Below are 20,071 nucleotides of genomic sequence, written 5' to 3' on the forward strand. Positions count from 1 at the left end.
TCCGACAAAATATCAATAATGGAATATTTATATAAATTAGCAATGGAAAACTCAAGGATGAGCAGCAAAATTTTATTACAATTCTTGAAATACGGCTAAAAAATGCACCCTATTTAAAAGTGTATAAGAAAATAATCTGTATCCCGAAGCTGACAATTAAAAATAAAGAGGGAATATATCAGAAACCAGCCACTCGGTCAACAGTCAACAGCTATATTCCTCAATATTTTAGACAAAAGCGCAAAACAAATCCTAATTTTGTATGTAAATCTCTCTTTAATTATTAATATACAATTTTATTTACGTTTTCTAGGACATCGGCATAAAAAATTGTTAAATTACTGAGCTATATAAAACAGTAGATTGAGCAAATTCGAAAACTCATTTAGCAGAAATATTGTCTACAAATAGAATATTTTTTAATGCCTACTAACTTACCATAATAGAATGAAGAAACATTTTTGGAACCCCTGACTCCGCCGATAGCTTAGCTGGTTCTGAAACAAAAATAGTAATCCTAAAACTTAAACAATAAAAGACAGGTTTCCGTAATGAAAATATTATTAGAACTCTTGGTGACTTAAGACTGAATTAACTGTGTCTGTTGACTACAAAGGAGCAAGAGGCCCGCTATCTGCGGCTACAACTATTCATCTCCAGTAGTTCTCAATAAGTTTTAACAAATTTAAGCACCGCTTTGTAATTTCAGTGGTTTTGATCATTGAATATGCTTAAATCGTTATAACAAATTTTACACACCTTGTATATTCGATCCCAGTGCTCTTAATCAATCCGTATCATTAATCTAGAAGCTTAACATAATTTGACAATTACATTAATGTATTTTTTGTATCCCGGTGTTTTTCCTCTGCAGCTCGGATCAATTTTAGTTTTTTTTCCTAATGATATTACCTAGAGTCGCACGCTAATTTCCCATTCTAATTGGATTGCTCCTATTGGTTTTCTTTTCAAAATAAACACCCGTTTTATCGCGTTCGTCTATCTCATAACTGTGTCATGGTAATTCGCTGCGTTATTTTATTTTCGCAGTTGTAGTTTAATTCGATCTGCAATTATGGATAGGCCAGGAATTACTGGTATCCTTATTTACCCTTGGTGAAAATTGACATTCGGGTATTAAAATTGTAAAATATATTAGTTTAAAAATTTAAATATTCTCAGACTATTTGGATATATAGTAGAGAGACGAGTGAATATTTACAAGGTCCTATAAAGTGGAAAATGTAAATGAACGGATTTATCAAAGCCAACTTGAATGAAATGAACATTAAACACAGTAGAAAACCGTAGACTAGAAATTACAAAAGATAAATGACCGAATGGAAGATGAAGCGCAGATAGAAGAAGAGAAAATGATTATTTGAAACAAGAACGAGGGTAACCAAAGAATAAAAATGTCAGAAAAGCTTAGAATTAAAAAAAAAGTAAAAGAATGGATGAGCAAATCACATAAATTATATTTAAATTGTTACAGACTAGGAGTATTTACTATTAACGATCAAGTTATAGTTGCCCATTTCGGACTTATTGGTATTCCAAAAGGTTGTTAGAATATCAATTTTTTTAATGATGTATTTTTTGTGCTACGACTGTTATTTTCAAAGGACTTATGAAAATAAACCTTACGTTGCAATAATTTAAGAAGATAGAAAAACGTACAATAGTCTATGTTTTAATAGAAAATAGAGATGTTTTTTATAGAAAATGGTAACATATATCTGTTCTACCACTTGTCAATTCGTCCTGCTGCCAGCTAATTCAGAATAACGCTCCTGTTTCATTCCCCGTAATCCTTGCTCGTTCAGGACATTGCTCCTCACGATTCGGCCCCCATTTCGCTCACACGCTTGCGTCTACTGCCGATTGTTGTCTTCCGCAGGCTACACTTAACCGTGATGGGTGGTGGGTCCATCCAAGGAACTTACCTGGACGAAGCGAGCGTCATCGTCCGGTAATGGCGTTTCACTGACAGGGATGCGGAACAGCGCCAGGCATTTGTCTCATCATGTTGGCCAGCGACATCTGTCACGGGCTTGAATCGCTCGCTCGATTATATAGAGCCATAAACGACCCTTGGGGGTTGGATTGTTAATCGCCGCCGCCGTCGAGGGAATTCCCTCTGTCCTTTATATGTAGTGTGAATTAGTTGTAATGGCAAGCATTTTCTGGAACGATTGTTTTTTTGGGAAGTTCTCAATTAATTTTTATGTAAAAAAAAGTCATCTTTAGCTTCAGATTTCAAACTAAATTTACACATTAAAGTCCCATTCGTTTTTTTCTATACCTGAATTCACAACTAATATGGGAACAGTCTGTATACTTGACTATTGCCGGCAACTTATTATTGCTGTTGTCGACCGCAACGAATGTGTAAATACAAATAACAGTAAAGTAATAATATATGGGGGGTGTGGATCTGTTTATTTTCCTTCCGCTCGATTATAACACGTGCCATTTCGCTGATGAACTTGCCGAGATAAAGCCTCGTTGGGTCGGAGTGTGGTGGAACGCCCATTCTAGGCTTTCACGGGTCGAAGATCGAGTGATTGCCCGAAAAGGGATTTTTATAATCGATCGTGCCGTCCAATTTTAATTAAAATTACACCGATTTTACACCATTTCAGAGTAATAGCTTTTTTTTATCTAATTAATATCAAAGGCGTCAATTAAAATTCACAAAGGACGAGTGTATAACATCCTTTACACTTACCTAAATCTGCTCTGTTTTAAATGTAGATTTCTTCCAAAACAATGTCTAGTCATGTGGGCGTATTGCTTTTAACAGTAATAATATCTTTACTTATTCTAAACGTAAAGATTATCCCAGAAATCGGAAACTTGTACATTGTGGGGCAGTATATTATTATTACTCAGAAAGCCGCAGTTGCGCCGAGGAACGACTTACACTGATAAACTCTCTCACATTGACCTAAGTCACCGTTCTTCCATCGAAATATAAAATGTAATAATAAATTATACAATTTTACATTATTTATCATGAAGCATGTGGGTTTTTAATTTTATCAAGTAGCAACACTTCATCCTGTGTAGTCCTCACATTATGTCCGTATTATTTCATCATTTTCCTCATTCTGTACGACATTAATAAAACACCCTGGTCATTTGTACATTTCACCCCAACTTTCATTAACTCTAACCCTAATTCATATCATGATGGAGCGCATTTCTGAAATAATACAACATCCCAAAATTCGTTTCATTGCTTTACACGAAAACCGGGCAAAACGAACCCCTAAAACAAACCTGCTGGCCTTTTATTGTAAACCCGGTGTTTAGTCTTCGTTACGTGCGCTGTTTTCTATACATTATCGCACGGTGGTCGAGACAAAGCAAATCTGATGAATTAGAATTGTGTGGAGATGACCAGCAACGTCGATACCGTTTGCTTTTATTCTCGGTTTGTGTGCTCGCTTTGATACGAACTGTTTAGGACATTTTAAGGGGTGAGCTACTTTGATTAGTTAATTCTGCGTTTGACAGGCAATTCCTAGGTGTGACGAGATATTAATTTATATGTTCCTTTCTCCTTCCAGCATCTTTTATCTCCATCTAACGTAATGTACCTGTGTTTATTTCACCATCAACTGCATTGCTGTTAACTGTAACCACAGTCTTGATTAGCTTATTTTCTACTTCGCGATATTTTCACATATTAGCGATTTCTCCTACCTGAAGCGTGTTTGTTCAGAGGAAAAAATTAAAAGGATATCATGTGGATATCGCCCGCGCCATCCCAGGGGATCATCTCACAATTTGCCCGGCCTGTTTACTTGGCCGCGTTTGTGTTACTAATTTCTTCCAAGTTCTCGGCACGACAAGGGTATAAGTTGAGCCGAAACTGGAACCCCAACTCAAATTAATCTCTTTAGCGTGTCGCCTTGATAACTTTAATTGCTTATTTCGCCCAGACTTTCCTAAAAAATAACGGGAAATAGCCTGCGTGACTATCTTTCCCAGTTTCCAGCAGAAGCGAATAATGGCTGAAAGCCCGGAATGAGAGAAAAGTGAAACAAAACTAAAATAATGAATTCTACAACACAATATCATTATTTTATTTCTCGGTGGATTATTTAATTTCTATGTTGGTGTTGGTATAATTACAGTATGCTTCAGATTGAACGGAATAACATTGCTGTTCCTTGTTTTTTCATTTGGTCTAGAGTAGATTTTGTTCTCATTGGTCTCTATTAACAGCCGTTTCATATAATTGAGATATCTCGAAAATAAGTTTTCAATTGTGGCTCTTTAACTGGGAAATAAAGTTTACGATTCGTTGTTCACCGTTCCTGTTATACTTACATAAAAGTATTTATAGAGGGCCATAAAATGTTGATCTTTTAAGAAACGCTCTACAAATGTGGTTGTGTTTATTTCTTTTTATGCAGATCCATTCATTTTTTGTAGATTATCTTGGATAAAAGCAGTGATAAAAGGGCAGGCAGGAGCTTTTTACGTTAGGCGCAATTCCATGAAAGTTATTGGATTTGAATAGACGCTTTAAGAGACGAAGATGTTTTACTTTGAATACATTCAATTTTACAGAAGTTTCTTTCATTATTGCGTTTAGATAATTTATTGTTGTCTAAGATTTTCACCCACGAAATACACTAGCATATGCAGAATATAAGAATTGTCTAAACTGTTTTTTAAATATTATCGTTGAAATTAAAAAGCAGAACTTGGATAATGCACACAACTTGGCTACGTCTCATCCACTGCATCCACTCAGAAAAACACAAGCGAATGGAACTACGTCTTCATAATGAATGTCTATTAACCACGATCCCAAATAAAAACCCTTGGAATTCCTAAACGTTATTCAGGTCGATGGAGGTATATCGTTTATGTCTAAATGTGGAAGCAATTCCAGATACTCAGGTAATTTCAGAGCTTATTACTTTTGGGGATGGAAATGGAAAAGGCCGTTAATTTGCTTTGCGGCTCCAGTGACGGTAGTAAAGCGTTGGTTTCATCTTATTCCACATGATTTCATTCACGATTCAGCATTAAACTATCGACTCTATTAGAATTTATATTAAAATGACTAATACCAAAACCATCACTCTAAATAATATCTAATAGAATAAATCTATTATCTAGTGTGTCTACAAGAATTTTTTTCTCTCATTTATAATGATTTATTTCACTCGCTTGTAATATAATGTACTACTGCTCACTCCTTCAGAATTGTACATACAAAATTAGATAGGCTTAGTACTTTAATAACTAAACGTTGCGGTAGATATTATCATTCTTACAACTATCATCTACCCATTATTCTATGAATCTGCATGGGTTGTACGTCCGTTCAAAGCGCACATCATAAATTGCCCTGAACTTAGCCTGTCCATCTAATTTCTATTAATTTGTCACTTATTTATTTACGATATCAGTTTGAGCTTATCCTTCATCATACGTCTCCATCAGATAAACTATGACATTGTAAGTAATTACCTCAGTACAAAAGAATCGATAGTTATACGTAATCTATTATTATTCGGGGAAAATTATTACTTCTCGAAGTCGATGCAACTAATTTTTGCAGAGATAATAGAAATACCGGCGTTATTATTTTCCCTTGGAAATGACACGTTGCTTAATTACACCATTTCGCCGGAGGACCTTAATTTAACATCTAATTGGGTTGCTTTCTGTTTAGCAAATAACATTAAAAGGAATTAATTAAACGTTGTTTCCTGTGGAATATTCCATTCGCATATTTCAGTTTATTTTAACGATGCAAATCTTGGTCATAGGAATATTACAGGTGATCAATCTTCTGCTTTCAAACAGTTGAACGCAGTGCAAATATAATAATGATTTGTTGTAGTTAATAATTCGTCCACAATAACGTACATTCACAACTCGCGCTAAGCGTGCACAGTAATGGATGATACTGTTCTACTCTACATGCTCCGTTGACTATTTGCGCTTGCGTATTAGTAGTATAGTAATGTTCAATTACAGCATACAAACGCCAGTTGTTAGGGAAGCCCCGCTTCCAGTGACACTCTTTATAAATATAAAAATCCCTTTCTCACAAATTTGGAAGCATTAACATTATCCGCTCATCGCTTCCGTTTCTCGGGAGGCGTGCCTTGAATTTTTGGAGGCATTTGCATAGCGAAGGGATACATTTCCGCATATGGAATTTATTCGCATCTGCCGCGGTCCTAAGCGAGATAAACGACCCTTCTACGGCTAATAATGCATCTCTAGAACGTAAATCTTATTGCTAAGTGCTAGAATCCATTTCTAGTTCTATACATTTTATATAAATGTGATGCCGTACAACAATCCCTATCCAAGAACGAAGATAACTAGTAGAATACCAAGAAGATATAATGAGGGGCGGATCATATATATTTTTTAAACGTGACAACAGTAAACGACAGATGTACCGGTATTGCGGGATTTTTTAACGCTAATTGTTATATACGTTTTAACTTTCTATCCCGTAGAATGTAAAATTAATGTAAATAATGATAGAAAGTCTCACGTTTTCTTTATAAACCGCCTAACTTTTCTAATTCGACTTGCACATAACTTAGATTCACTTAGAACGTACCGTACGAAGTTTTAGAGCTTCTAGTTCAGTTGGATGACGTCAAAGCTAACTTTGTAGAGTCCCCAGATGAATGACAATTACGTAGGTTACATAATCTGCTCGGGAATATCCTCGACGCAGGGAAATTAATAAATATATCGGATCTAATGGGACAAATAAATTTAAGGTATCCCAAGACCGTTACATACATAGGTATTGTATTTTTGAAACCCAGAGAGTTGCACGAAACTAAATTTGTACAGAACATATTGAATACTATTGACTGTTTTTGTCTATTCCTTTGCAGAATGATGGCAGCAGCAATGGCGGGGAACCCCAGTTGGACGAGGAATGCGCGAAGGTCTTTGCCATGGACACCGACGTACCTGGCTTCGACTTCCATGATACCCCCTTCTCTGGCCAACCGAAATATGGAGAGAAAGATTACATGCGTAAGTATCGTACACCGTTTGGTTTATTATAGAACTTGGCAATATTTTAAGGGTAGGTTAATCACAAACGTGTTGGATAAGGTCGTGATGCGAAAGTGTAACAATGACAACTTCTGTTCCCGAAGAATATTGTATCATAATAACTGTGGCATAAATAGCTTCTGTAACCCCTATCACTCCTGTCAAACAAGTTTTTGCTCGTCGTGCTGTATATTCGCGTTTCGTTCATGGAACGTGTTACTTAGGTTATCGCGGGTAGATACCTCTTGAACAGAAAATTTACATATTTAAATATAATCAATGCCACACTCGTTCCGAAGGTACTGCGGGAATAAAGGCATTCGGTGGGCTAAGAACTATTCCGTTAGGGTGGATAAATATGTTTTAGACTTTAACTTCATCTACATGCAGATAGGGTCAATTTTCAAGGGAAGGGGACAAGGGTAGGTGAAGTGTCTATAAGAAAATCGTGTTCCTATGTCGATCCCTTCGAGAAGTACAAGGCGTTTTTTATTTTTCACTTCTCTTGTCGTTGGTACCGTAAGAGCATGTACCGTATGTTCATAAGCGAAGTAGCTGATTAAAGTATGCAAATATTTTGTTTTCCCAGCTCATGCAAGTACTTTTAAGGCTTAACAAACAGTGGAATCGACGTAGCGTTTAAGCTCACTGCAAACACAGTTCCTTTTTTTTAAATCTACCGACGCGGTTTATGAAATATGCTGACACGAATTTAAATTTAAATTAAGCTTTGTTAAGAATAAGTTTTATAATTTCGAAGTAAACCTAATGACTTTGTGTATAGAGTGTAAAGTAATTTACAAGAAAATAGTCGACTGTTGCGTTTCGGAGATATAAACCAAACTTTTGTTTTTTTTTAATGGAGCACTCTGTATATTTGCCGCTTATTGAGATCCTCTGCTTTTTCTAAATCTAAACAGATCTTTAATACTTTATTATGAAAAAAGTACTATACTATAAAAAGTGTTTTATAATAGCCTCATTATGCAAATGCACTTTCATTGCACAGATAATACGCTTTTAACTTGAGCGTAACATACAACGCATTAAGTTAGATACAATCAGAAGCGCTTAAAAGAGATACACCGTCAGCGACAATAACAAATCCACACAATCCATACTTTAACTCATGAAACCTTTACACGAAAGTACAATTGTCAACAAAGTACAAATATTATGGCAACTTAATTTCTGTAACCTTCAACCTAACTTGTTGGCAAATATTTCAGTACATTATGTCAATTACTGATAAATTCTCGGCTTTGGTTGAAATATTTTAACTGCTTGCAATTAACTAAATTCCTCGCTCGATTCTTCCTCACAATAATCGCTAATTGATCTAGTTCTGTAACTTTAATAATTAATACCCAAGTTTTGCCAATTAGCTGAAGATATTATTAAAGTGTTAGCAGCTCGTTTGATTAGCGTTTACGTCAGTTGGCGAGCTTATGTAAGAGCTTTCGTAGAAATTTCATTTTATATTATTTGCTTGTTTATTTTACGGAATTATTTGTAAGTAAGATGTAAGTCGTAATTTATTGTGCTACAAGGATATTTTTCCAGGGTTTTAACTGTTGGCCAAAGTTGGAAATAAGGGTTTAAGGGTTTGCTATGGTTAATACCTCAATTTGTTTACAAAATATAAAAAAAACAGAAACACCAACCTTCTTTTAATTCTGATGTTTTAAGGGCATGAAGTTAATTTCAAAAATTCAAAAATTAAAAAAATATATCAAATGAAGTCGATGTTCTTCAAATCGAAAAATATAGGACCTATGTAAAGATATGTTTGCGTACTGAATTTCAAAATATTTTTTTGTCTCCGTTTTAAAAAACAAGAGCTGTTTAATTTAGGGAATGAACTCGTACCACCGAAAAAACAATTTACCGTCAAGGATAATTAATAAATCGGAGGTCAACAGCACTTAATTCATTATTTATGTTTCAATGCGGTAAAAAATTATTTATCAAAATGATAACCGTTTAATATTTTACCAACGCAGTTACTGGTAGCCCTGACGTAGACTTAGAAATCAACACCGTTAAAATAAACTCCAATAACATGATTACCACACTTATTTTATCTTGTATCATATGAAACAAATTATTTTAGAAAAGGGGACAACGACAGGCTTGAAGCTTACCCTTAAAAAACAGTTTTCGTGTGAAATCAAATTCCTAAAGTTCCTGTAACTTTCGTAATGTCAGTAGCAACGAGATTTAAATGTAATATCGCCGAATAAAATTTCGGCATTTCGAGAAAAGTTTTAAATTGGTTTTACCGAGCTTGCTTCCAGCATTCGAGTAGTTCAGGCTTCGACGACAATTTTTTTTTGCCATTTAGTAGGTTCAGTAACATTATATTTAGTTATTAAACCCATTTTCATCTGATGTGATCGATTAATTAAACAAAATTGTTCCTATAGATTTGGTTTTAACTCAACGTTTAAATTTTTTTTGTTGAAAATATTAACCAAACCGTCGAAAATCACTTGTCTTTTGATGAAAAAACAATGCTTGTATTATAAATCTGTTCCCTCATTGTTATTTTTTTCGCAAATTAATGTATTTTGATCCCACGTAACTGACCAAAGTTGGAACATTGTTCCTCTCGTTGAATATGCAAATTTTTCCACGTTTCAATGTAATGGAAATGTAGGTATTCTGGAGGAGAAAAACAACATGACAGAAATAGAATATGTAGGAATATTAATTTTAACAAAAAAATTCATTCGTATGCCAAGAAAATGTACATTAAATTTTTTTCGTTCCAACAGCAACAAAAAATGTAATAAGTCGGTAGAAAAAATTTCCCAATCTAATTACCTTTTTATTAGCTTAAAAGGGCGCCATGTTCGAGTGTAAAATTTATTTGCCAAGGGACGTAAATAACCATTTCGCGCAAGTAAAATATTTGCCACTTAATTTCTTTTTCTCCCAGTTCTCAGTTGGGAATCATCGGGAAAGCTTCGTTACTTCTTGGCTGTCTCGCGATTCTCGATTTTCACTTTTAAATACTAAACAGGTCTTAATAAATGGTCACTGATAATTTAAGGCTATTCATTAGTCCATTGGTGGTGGTGGATGTGCGTGTTCTTTAGTATGAGCCAAAAAAGTGCATTTTTCTCGCAACTTTCAGTCAATTGCACTAAAAATATTTTGATGAGGAACACATTTTTCTTTCATTATACCCCTCAAACCACACTCAAACACAGTTGATATTTTTCCATATACAAATCTCTAACTTTTATCTCTAACCGATTTAAAGATAATTAAGAAGAATCCCTTTTCAAGTAACAAATTGAACATTATAATATAATATAACCCTCACTATTTTTCCGAGAAGAATTCCCACTCTGTATTTATGTGAATTGGTGTCCAAGTAATAAATGTCGGGCAATTTATAAAAATATAATTACCAACCTCCCGAACAAAGTTATTTCCGACCCGAAAGGGCAAAATTCGTGTTTCGTTTCGTTCTGTATTACCCCGCCATGGAAAGGTAAAAATAAACACTTGACCCTTTACAAATACGGTTATTTTGCGATTCAGCTGAAACTCCTCACCTCCTAATCGCCAGAAATGCTCATAAAAGCTTCCGTAATTACCAAATTTCACGTTATAAATTCCAATTAATTTTTAAACGCGTTTGTCTGTATAATTTTCTCTCTCGCCTCCCATTTTAGCCATCCGCTCGTCCCGACATTGTTAGCTCGACACAAAGAAAGCTCGTGGCACTGCCGAGGCGGCAAAGAAAACGGAAAGAGATAAAAAATGATTTATTATATAGCCAATCCAGGGATTATCCCTGGAGATTCCATACAAAGACCTCGCGGTGATTGATACTGGCTCTGATTCCACTGTACAGTTATTTATACCCACACAGTATTTATGCTACGGCTAAGAGATATTATGCTCCTTACACGAATGGAAGTAAATGACGGAATTGACGTGGATTTGGATCTCCTTCAAGATCGCTTTTTGTGACTGTTTTGTTGTTAGAAGGGAGGGTGATAATGTTCAAATATTAACATTAGTAAAACCATTCAAGTTTATAGTAAAAATCCTCGTAGTTTATTCACTTGAGAATAAAAGTAGACCAAGATTAGAACCCTGAGCTACACCGGGAGTATAATTCTTAGATGCACAGGCGTTACATTCTACAAATTGTTGTCTGTCTAACAAACATGATTCAAATAATGCTGTTCTCTTAATGTACCTGCACCTTGCAACACTCTGTATAGAGATTACGTCATTATGCAAATTATAAACCTCCAGATTTCGCTATTTATTTTTTCTCAGACTAATACTAATTTTATATGAATCCGCAAGTCCGTACCAGTCGACGTTACGTCTGTTGTGATTCGCGTGCGTAAATTTCGGGAAATACGAAGACATTTGGTCTATTAAGCTGCGGTATAATTTCTGGGCATAGTTTAACTGCTTCCATAAATAAATTTGTTGATACAGGTTGCAGTCATCGTTAACTATTCGTTTCAGAGAATTTATCGAAAGTAATAGAATATATCCGGAATAAAAAAAAAACTCTGGCGGTTTACAATTCTTCATCTTCAATCTTTAAAAGCTTCTATTTGCAGTGAAAACAATTATTTTTTAATATCTGCGTAATTTCTTTATTAAAATGACATTTCTCAATTTTTTGTAACAAAAAAGACGTTCAAAATTACTTACTAGACAAGCGCCTGTTTGTGAGTGTAATATCTTCTTTAGGGGATACAAAATTGACTGTTTTAGTCTTAGATTTTCATCGTTCTCGATTCACTGTACTAAACAAACAAAGCTGTTCTTGTTTACATTGAACCAGCTAATTTGATTTTAAAATCTAATGAAACAAATCCGGTATAAAACTGCTTCATTTAGATAAATATAGATTAAATCTGTTTGTTTACATAAAGTAGGTCGTATAAGAAATTGAACGGAAAGTAATGTATTTTTTAATGCGTAAACGACTTTTGAATTTACCCTGAAATTGAATTGTCAAGGTTATTACGGCTTTAATAGAAATATTTGTGATTTATTACATATTTATTAAAATAGTAATTTAGGTAATCGAGTTTTTAAAAGGATTTTAATAAACTTTTTTTTTTCAATTCAAGAATTGTAATTAAAATTGTAAGTGAAGCGGATCAAAGCCCTCGAGAAAATGTAATTACGACTTATTTACACCTTCTGTATTTCAAATATAAAATTTAACTAACTGTAATTTCTCAACAAAATGACCTTAATTTGCCCCTGAGAACGTATATTCATACATTTTGGGCCAAACCATCGTAGCATAGAACGAGTCAATTTGCTCATATTCGGATTAGCAACGCGATTTTTTTCGAAAATTCAAATTAACCGCGTTTTTTCTTCGGACAGATCACGGTTCGGTTCTGCAGACGAACAAGGATGTTTTTTTCTTCGGTTCGTGCGCTAGCTTGTTTATATTGACTATTGATAAACAACAGAAATGGCAATGGCCAGCGGCCAATGATTGGGTCTAGCGAGGTTATAGGAAAACTTAGTTTTTTTTATGATTTGTCTTTTATTTAATTACTCTTTTGATGTAAAACAGTATTTCCAGTCAGTGCTGTTAATCCAATTATACAGATAGGTCAAAGATTTCACGGAACGTGAATATAATTATTTAATAATGGGGTTTAGTCTCTACGAAGTGTTCGTCGGTTGCGAAACTCCAATTACATTCGTCTACCGCGCCAACTGACAATGCGGTTTTGATTTTTTAAATTAATGATGTTGAGAGACTAGGTAGCGTTCTAGGATAATTCGTGCATCGTAAACATGGTTATCTTTTCTGCTTACGAATCCAGGCATCATGTGGGTAAGAAATTTAAGATATTTTAACAGTATCGACGAGAAATTGTATTAAGGTAGTATGGTCCGTTTGTTTCTAGGCATCCTATGAAACATATTACAGTTATTTACAGTTTTTGAATCTTAATATATGTTTACATCTCAGCAGTGATAGGTACTAACTTTCACAAATTTACTTAGTATTAGCCACAATTATCAAAAAATGTACTACAGCATCAAACGGAGGTTAGGAGAAACCGTATCTTGATATTTACTTGTCTTTAGCAGCTTTAATTTCAATACTAACACTTTTTCCGCTAAAAATCCATGCAGTTTGTGATGCACTCAATACATGCCGTCTGGTAAGTACCTATCAATATATCTGTAGTGAATAGGGAAGATCAAAGTAACACTTCTGCTCCAGGCAATTGATTTTTCTAATGTTCCTCCTGTCGGACATGTCTCCAAAAGGGATATCTAGATATTCGCATTCTGGATTCTAATTTTAAAACTGCATTGTATGTTTATATGTTAAAACTAGGTATCTAGAAATAGACTGATCCCGAGGGCAAATATTTTGAGATATTCATAATTTCTTAAAAAATGTAGGTACTATTTTATTTATTTCGATAAAATAAAAGGTGTTTGAGATAAATCGGTTGTTCTTGAGCTATTAACTAATATATACTAATTAATTATTAATTAAAAAGTAAATTTTAATTGTTGCAGTCCGTTTAAAAAATCGAAAACCGTTTATTTCATGGAAATAAACGAATATTTACTTTTGTTGAAGAAAAATCTGTAACGTATAAAAATAATATATTCAGTCCATTCCGGATACTTTGCCATAGTAAAAAAACAGTTTTTTTATCACCAAATCATGAAGCCCAAAATATACAAGGTAGTTTCAGATTTATAGGATATTAATTATAGGATTTTAAAAGGAACTTATGACGTTCAAGATATTTTATTACATGAATCATTCAAATAGTTATTTTAGATGAAAAAACCTCGGAGTGCTATTAAATTGGAGGGTGGAATTTGGAGATAGGGGTGAAAATGCATCCCTTTCAGTTTTTTAATTGTAGCTCGAAAACGAAGCAAAATTTCGCTATAGTTTATAGGAGAAATTATTTAGAGAATTGAATTTCCCACCGAAATGACTAATTTAAAAATTTTTAAAAGGAAAATTTTATGCAAAAATCGTTAATAAACAATTTGAAAAAAAGCAAATAATTCGATTTTTTAATTTTTTTTACTTTTTTGCCTCCAGTTTTTTTCGATAAGTATAAGTAGATAAAATTTCCTTCAAAATAAGGTTGTAAAGTATTTTTGGATGAAAATTGACTGATATATGAACGAAAACGAAGCAAAAACTCGGTATAGTTCATAGGAAAAATTTTGTGGAGAAATGAATTTCCCATCGAAATGGCTCATTTAAAAAATTGAAAAGGAAAATTTTATGCAAAAATCGTTAATAAACAATTTGAAAAAAAAGCAAAAATTTCGATTTTTTTATTTTTTTTACTTTTTTGCCTCCAGTTTTTTTCGATAGGTATAAGTAGATAAAATTTCCTTCAAAATAAGGTTGAAAAGTATTTTTGGATGAAAATTGACTGATATATGAACGAAAACGAAGCAAAATCTCGGTATAGTTCATAGGAAAAATTTTGTACAGAAATGAATTTCCCATCGAAATGGCTTATTTAAAAAATTTAAAAGAAAAATTTTAAGCAAAAAAATTTTTTTTATTTTTTTTTTTATTCTTGACTATTTTTTTTTAGTAGAAGTAGGCAAATGATATTGCTGTACAAAAAACTAGATGAGATTCCTTTCAAAATGATGCGTTTTTTTTAAGTTTTTGGTCTAATATTGACTATTATAACCGGTCAAACTTAAATATTCTTTAGATTTTCGTCGTTTTTAACATAATGATTTACAACAAATTGGTTCTTTACTTAATAAAAAATTATTTCAAAAGTTTTGTTTGTTAGTAATAAAGATTTTCACAACTTCAGAGTCAAAAAAGTAAAAAAAAAATCAAAAAATCTTATTTTTTACATTTTTTAAAATTGTTTATTAACGATTTTTTGCATAAAATTTTCCTTTTAAATTTCTCTAAATAATTTTTTTTGAACTTAGTGAAATTTTGCTTCGTTTTCGAGCTACAATTAAAAAACTGAAAGGGGTGCATTTTCACCCCTCTCACCAATTTCCACCATCTAATTTCCGCGGTTTTTTCATCTAAAACCCTTTGAACGGTTCATCCAATAAAATTGCTTGAACGGCATAGTTCCTTTCAACCCTATTTTTTTTTGATATAATCAATAGCCTATTAGAACCCATGACGCAAATCTCTGTATACCTCTTAGGAACCTGACATCTCTCTTAGGAAAAATATACCTACACACGAAGTCCTAGGGTTATTTTGCCCTCTACACGCTCCCGAAAGGTTACTAGATACTTCCCGGACTGTGTTCTACCTTCATCTGAATCACCGTTTCCCTTCATTTAGCGCCACCAACGGTACCATCTGGTTCACGAGTCTGATCATTCACCATCTTCATTCCAGAGCACCGCAAAAATTACCCGCACATGCACCAGCCCCTCAAGATCGGATCAAAGTCGATGAGACGCCGCACCCCGCAGCAGACCTCACCCGCCACCACCCCGTCAGTCGCCGGGACCCCCAAGGAGTCCATCACCGAATCACCCACACTAGAATTACCCGTTCCTACGGTCACCCCCTTGTCCAGCACCCAGTCCAAGCCCGAGGACTCCGACACAGGTAAGGGCGTACCTTTCGGATGGCAGGGACGCTGAAGGGTTAGTTTGGTTAGAGATTTGGAAGGATTCGCGGTTGGTGGGGGCGAAACGTAGCTTGCTTATATCGATAGAATCGAGAATAGAAAGTCTTGCGATTTTTTTATGCTTTTATTTATAATTTGTCTCATTTTATGCGAAATGCTTACTATAAGTTAAAAAATTTTTTAATTTTTTTAAATTTTCAAATCATGAAGGAACTGAAAACCGTTATTTAGCCATATTTTTCATCCCTTCTTTACTAATTTTGCAGTTTTATTCCCTTATACTAATGTCAAACTACTATTTAACTAACAAATAACATTAACACTCACCGAAAATCTAACCTGTTTGTTTTATGTAAATTGAAATAGCCTAATTATAGACATTAAAAAAATAAAATTACACACACCATACAATTAGAGTACAACTGGACTTACCAATTGACCATTTTGAACATAGGCCATTGTAAGACGGATGTAAACAATAGACCACGGTGATAAGAGCACTATGAAAACCACAGTAATAGTAAAATAAATAGGCATATGTCAAATCAAATGGGCTGAAGTTATCTCAAAAAACTTAAAACGCATTTTAATAAACATACAGCTGTGTAGTGTTTCTAGATGTAAGAACAATTTTTTCTCGAAAATTATGGTGCTTATCCCATTTTTTTTTGTATAAGTAAGTTGTGAGTCACCGCGTATAAACATTAGCAGGATTATTTTCTGCGTTTCTCCCATTATATTCAGATAAGCCTCACTCAATCAAAAAAACTTTATAAAACTTTTTAGGTAATTTCATACAGTCACAAAACTTCATCACCTTAAAAACATCCCACGAGTTCTGTTTAAATTTCTTATGGTCGCTTCACGCATAAAGTTTTAATGGAAAAATAACGTGCCCCGAATTGTTTTATCATCAGGGATGATAAAAATGAAACGCCTACCGATTGTATCTAAGCAACAGGATTGTTAGTTTCAGGCTGGTTCCATCTGTTTTTAGCGCGTCTATCAGGCCGACAAATCTACTATTCTGTCCTCGTAAAAATATATTTTTACCATCAGAACGAGAAATTGTTTTCTGTACAATCCTACATAACTTGACAGCGTCAGGAAAATAAAGTAGGTGCCCTATTTACGGAAACAGTTCATTAGAAGTTTTTTTACTTGAAAAATTGTCTAACAACACAAACTATTATACTATTATAATATTACACTTTCTTTTTAATATACGTATTTAATTATTTAATTTTTGTTGGCATTCCTTATATAGACGATTTAATAGGTGCTTATTGGCAAATCCTACTTAGTTTTTTTCACTGAAACAATATTTAACTGATACGAAGCCACAGTTTTAAAAACATAACCGTGACATAGTTTAGTTTACCCGTAAACAACTAGCCAGTACTATTGGCTATTGTTGGCACCGCCAACTTAACAACATAATAGAACACGGCAAATATTAGTAAAGGTTCCTAATCCTGAATATTCGGTACTTTTCTCTAATCAAATTACCATCTTCCGGCATAAGCATATCCCGAATCGAATTCCCCGTCATTCCGATTCCCACAAGTTAACAGCACAATTTAGTTATCCCAAGGAGACTCGTGAAACTATCGATCCCCTTTGCAGGACCTCTGGGCTCCCTGAACCAGGAAGAGACGGACACGGGCGATAACAGTTCGGAATCTGAGTGCGTGCTCTCCGACCCCTGCAACTACCTCACCCACGAAGATGACGGTCAGTCGCCGGAGCGCAAGGTCTCCTTCGTCAACACCGAGAGCTCCGACAAGTTCGACGTCGAGGGGCTCAAGGACAAGAAAAAGCGGTGAGTTGTACAATTTGTTACAAATGCAACGCATATAACCTTTTCTCTAATAGAAATAGAGGTCTAGTGTGAGGGAAGGGACGGTATATTAGTACTTTGTGTGGGAAACTGCGCACAAACTTTATACCTATAACACAATGATATTCAACTACTGAGATAATTATAATAAATATCTCTTAGATACCAGTTATTGTTAGTGCCATATTACGCAACGTCTATTACCATATCCTTGCTACGATGACATCTCATTGGCATTATAATGTCATTCGTATGGCCATATCATTGGTGTTCTATCGAAAAGAATAAAATTCCGCGAATTTTCTTGAACATAAATTCACATAAAGTTTTTTGTTGTCATATTCCTCAACATGTATTGTCATATTATAACCATAACTTTAATATGTACAGCCTATAGTTGCAGGTCATAAAACTAGAGCTATATTTGAGATAAGATCCATATTACCCAATCTACTCTATATCAGTCATGTCATTTAAAATAATAACACTCCATTTTTTTAGAGGTATATATTATCAAGAAGTTTTTGTTGCCATATTCCCCAACATCTGTTGTCATATTCTCCAATGCTTGCTGTTATATTTCCGAACGTTTGTTGCCATATTCCCCGTTTGTTGCCATATTTACCCAACCATATTCCTCCAATTTCTGCTGCCATATTACAATCAGTCTTGGAGAATATGGCAATATGGCATTATAGTAAATTGTAATTCTCATTTTTTAGTAACAAAAACTGATCAGACGTATCCAATAATAAATGTATGGTCTTGTCGTAGGTAATAAAATTATAGCAGTATTAAAGATAAGTCCCATATGACTTCATTTTAATTTATTCATGGTAAAATTGTTCCTTGTGGTCTCGAGATGACTTGTTTGCAATGTATTTTTAACAGTTCTTCCGCGAAATGTATTGGAACAAATTGAAAACTAAATAAATGATGCCTGATATGAGGAAAGGAAATGTGTGAGGGAGAAACAATTTATCTGTATTTCAGAGCCATATATGAAAGGGAAAAAATTGTTTGTCATACAAAAATGGTGCATTTCTCTGCTATTATGTCCGGATACTCACATAATTATTAAGCGTTATCACATTTAAGCCGGGAATATTGATTTTCACCGGCGTTTCAACGTACATATGTAATTACAAACTGGAGTCATGGAACAATGTGAATAACGCAACAATTTTGAACCTACACACGCGTGAATAGTCGACTCTAGACTAACCTGGATTTGAGTCTGTCTGGCAAAGTTCACAGCATACGTAGTTTTTATTAGTATCAAGTTAAGGCCGTCGCTACCATTGTTTTACTACATGATTTATGATATAAGTAGAAGTACGGTTCGGAAATTTCACCCCATTTAACGTGATGCCAAATAAGTAGACGTGGCAAAAACCATCCATGTTTCATCAGAGAAGGTGGCTGAGATTAATGGAAAATTTAGAAAAAAAAATGTTTGCGATTTATAATAAATAAAAACAATATGTTTCCGTTTTCAATACAAAGAGTGACGGTTCTTTTTGAAATTAGTTTGATAGTTTAACTTTTGTTTGTTTATCTGCTTCTTCTTTTAACATTTGTAACCACAAAAAATTACTAAAAATTCATAAACATGAAATAAATTGGCAAAAATATTTGACGGAAATATTGAAAGTTTTGATGTGGTTAGACTTTTTACCAGCAGATAAAACGTTGATAATTTATTGTCAAAAATAAATCAAAAAGTGAACTGATTATATGAAGTGTAGTGAAATTACCAAGTTTGTGTATAAAAAAGTTTTATCAACAATATATCGAAATGTTCTATATATTTTTTGGAAAAGCTTACTTAAAAATTTAAATAAAAAATCTGTTTTGCTAAGAGGAGCATAAAAATTATGCCGTATAAATTTTGTACGCATATCGCAGCTTTTGCTCATGCCCCAAATTTAGATGTCAACTAATACTGGCGCCTCCGCCAAAATTTTAAATTTTGTGCAAGCAGTTTTGCGTCGACTGTAGGCCATAATTGAACGATTTCCTGCATCCAGAGGTTGAATGTTATTCGGACAGCAGCTATTCAATTTGTCGAGACCATCTCGTATTCTAGTGCAATCAACAGACGATTAAACTTCCAAAAACAACTGAAAGTCGTCCACAAAGCGTAAGTAATTGATATCCAGGCATTCGGTTATATCGTCAATACAAATAACTAACAAAAGTGGCCCCAGAATTGACCCTTGGGGAACCCCTGAAGATTGATGAAATCTATCTGATTGACATCCACAGATTTGGAAAAGTGACAATATTTTTGACCAAAAAATGTTCGTGAACCGCTATTCTGATAAATACTTTTTTACTTATGTCTCCAATCACATTTTATAATTTTATTGGGAGCAATATAAATTATTGCAGTGCAGTTATCTGCACTGTAAAACCTCTAAATTAAAAGAAAATATATCTGCAATTTCATCACTGTGATTATATTTTACTTAAAGCAGTAAATTTGTTATTGGGAAATATTCTTATCCAGGTAAATCTAGATTGATTAACGTATAACTTG

The 20,071-nt window shown here is 34.0% G+C and overlaps 1 protein-coding gene across 8 annotated transcripts in view; it reads left to right on the forward strand.

The window, feature by feature from the left end:
* LOC108906529 (band 3 anion transport protein) overlaps window positions 1–20,071 on the forward strand; it is a 90,117-nt gene that overhangs the window by 36,227 nt on the left and 33,819 nt on the right. For 7 of the 8 annotated variants that reach the window (XM_018709812.1, XM_018709815.2, XM_018709810.1 and 4 more), the window contains 3 exons: window positions 6,897–7,041; window positions 15,452–15,667; window positions 17,316–17,511. In XM_018709812.1, the coding sequence (XP_018565328.1) occupies window positions 6,897–7,041; window positions 15,452–15,667; window positions 17,316–17,511 (557 nt within the window). The remainder of the gene's footprint in view (window positions 1–6,896; window positions 7,042–15,451; window positions 15,668–17,315; window positions 17,512–20,071) is intronic. The other variant, XM_023457454.1, reaches the window with a different exon arrangement.

Source organism: Anoplophora glabripennis, unplaced genomic scaffold (genome assembly GCF_000390285.2).
Source record: "Anoplophora glabripennis isolate ALB-LARVAE unplaced genomic scaffold, Agla_2.0 scaffold116, whole genome shotgun sequence".
Classification (NCBI taxonomy): Eukaryota; Metazoa; Arthropoda; class Insecta; order Coleoptera; family Cerambycidae; genus Anoplophora; species Anoplophora glabripennis.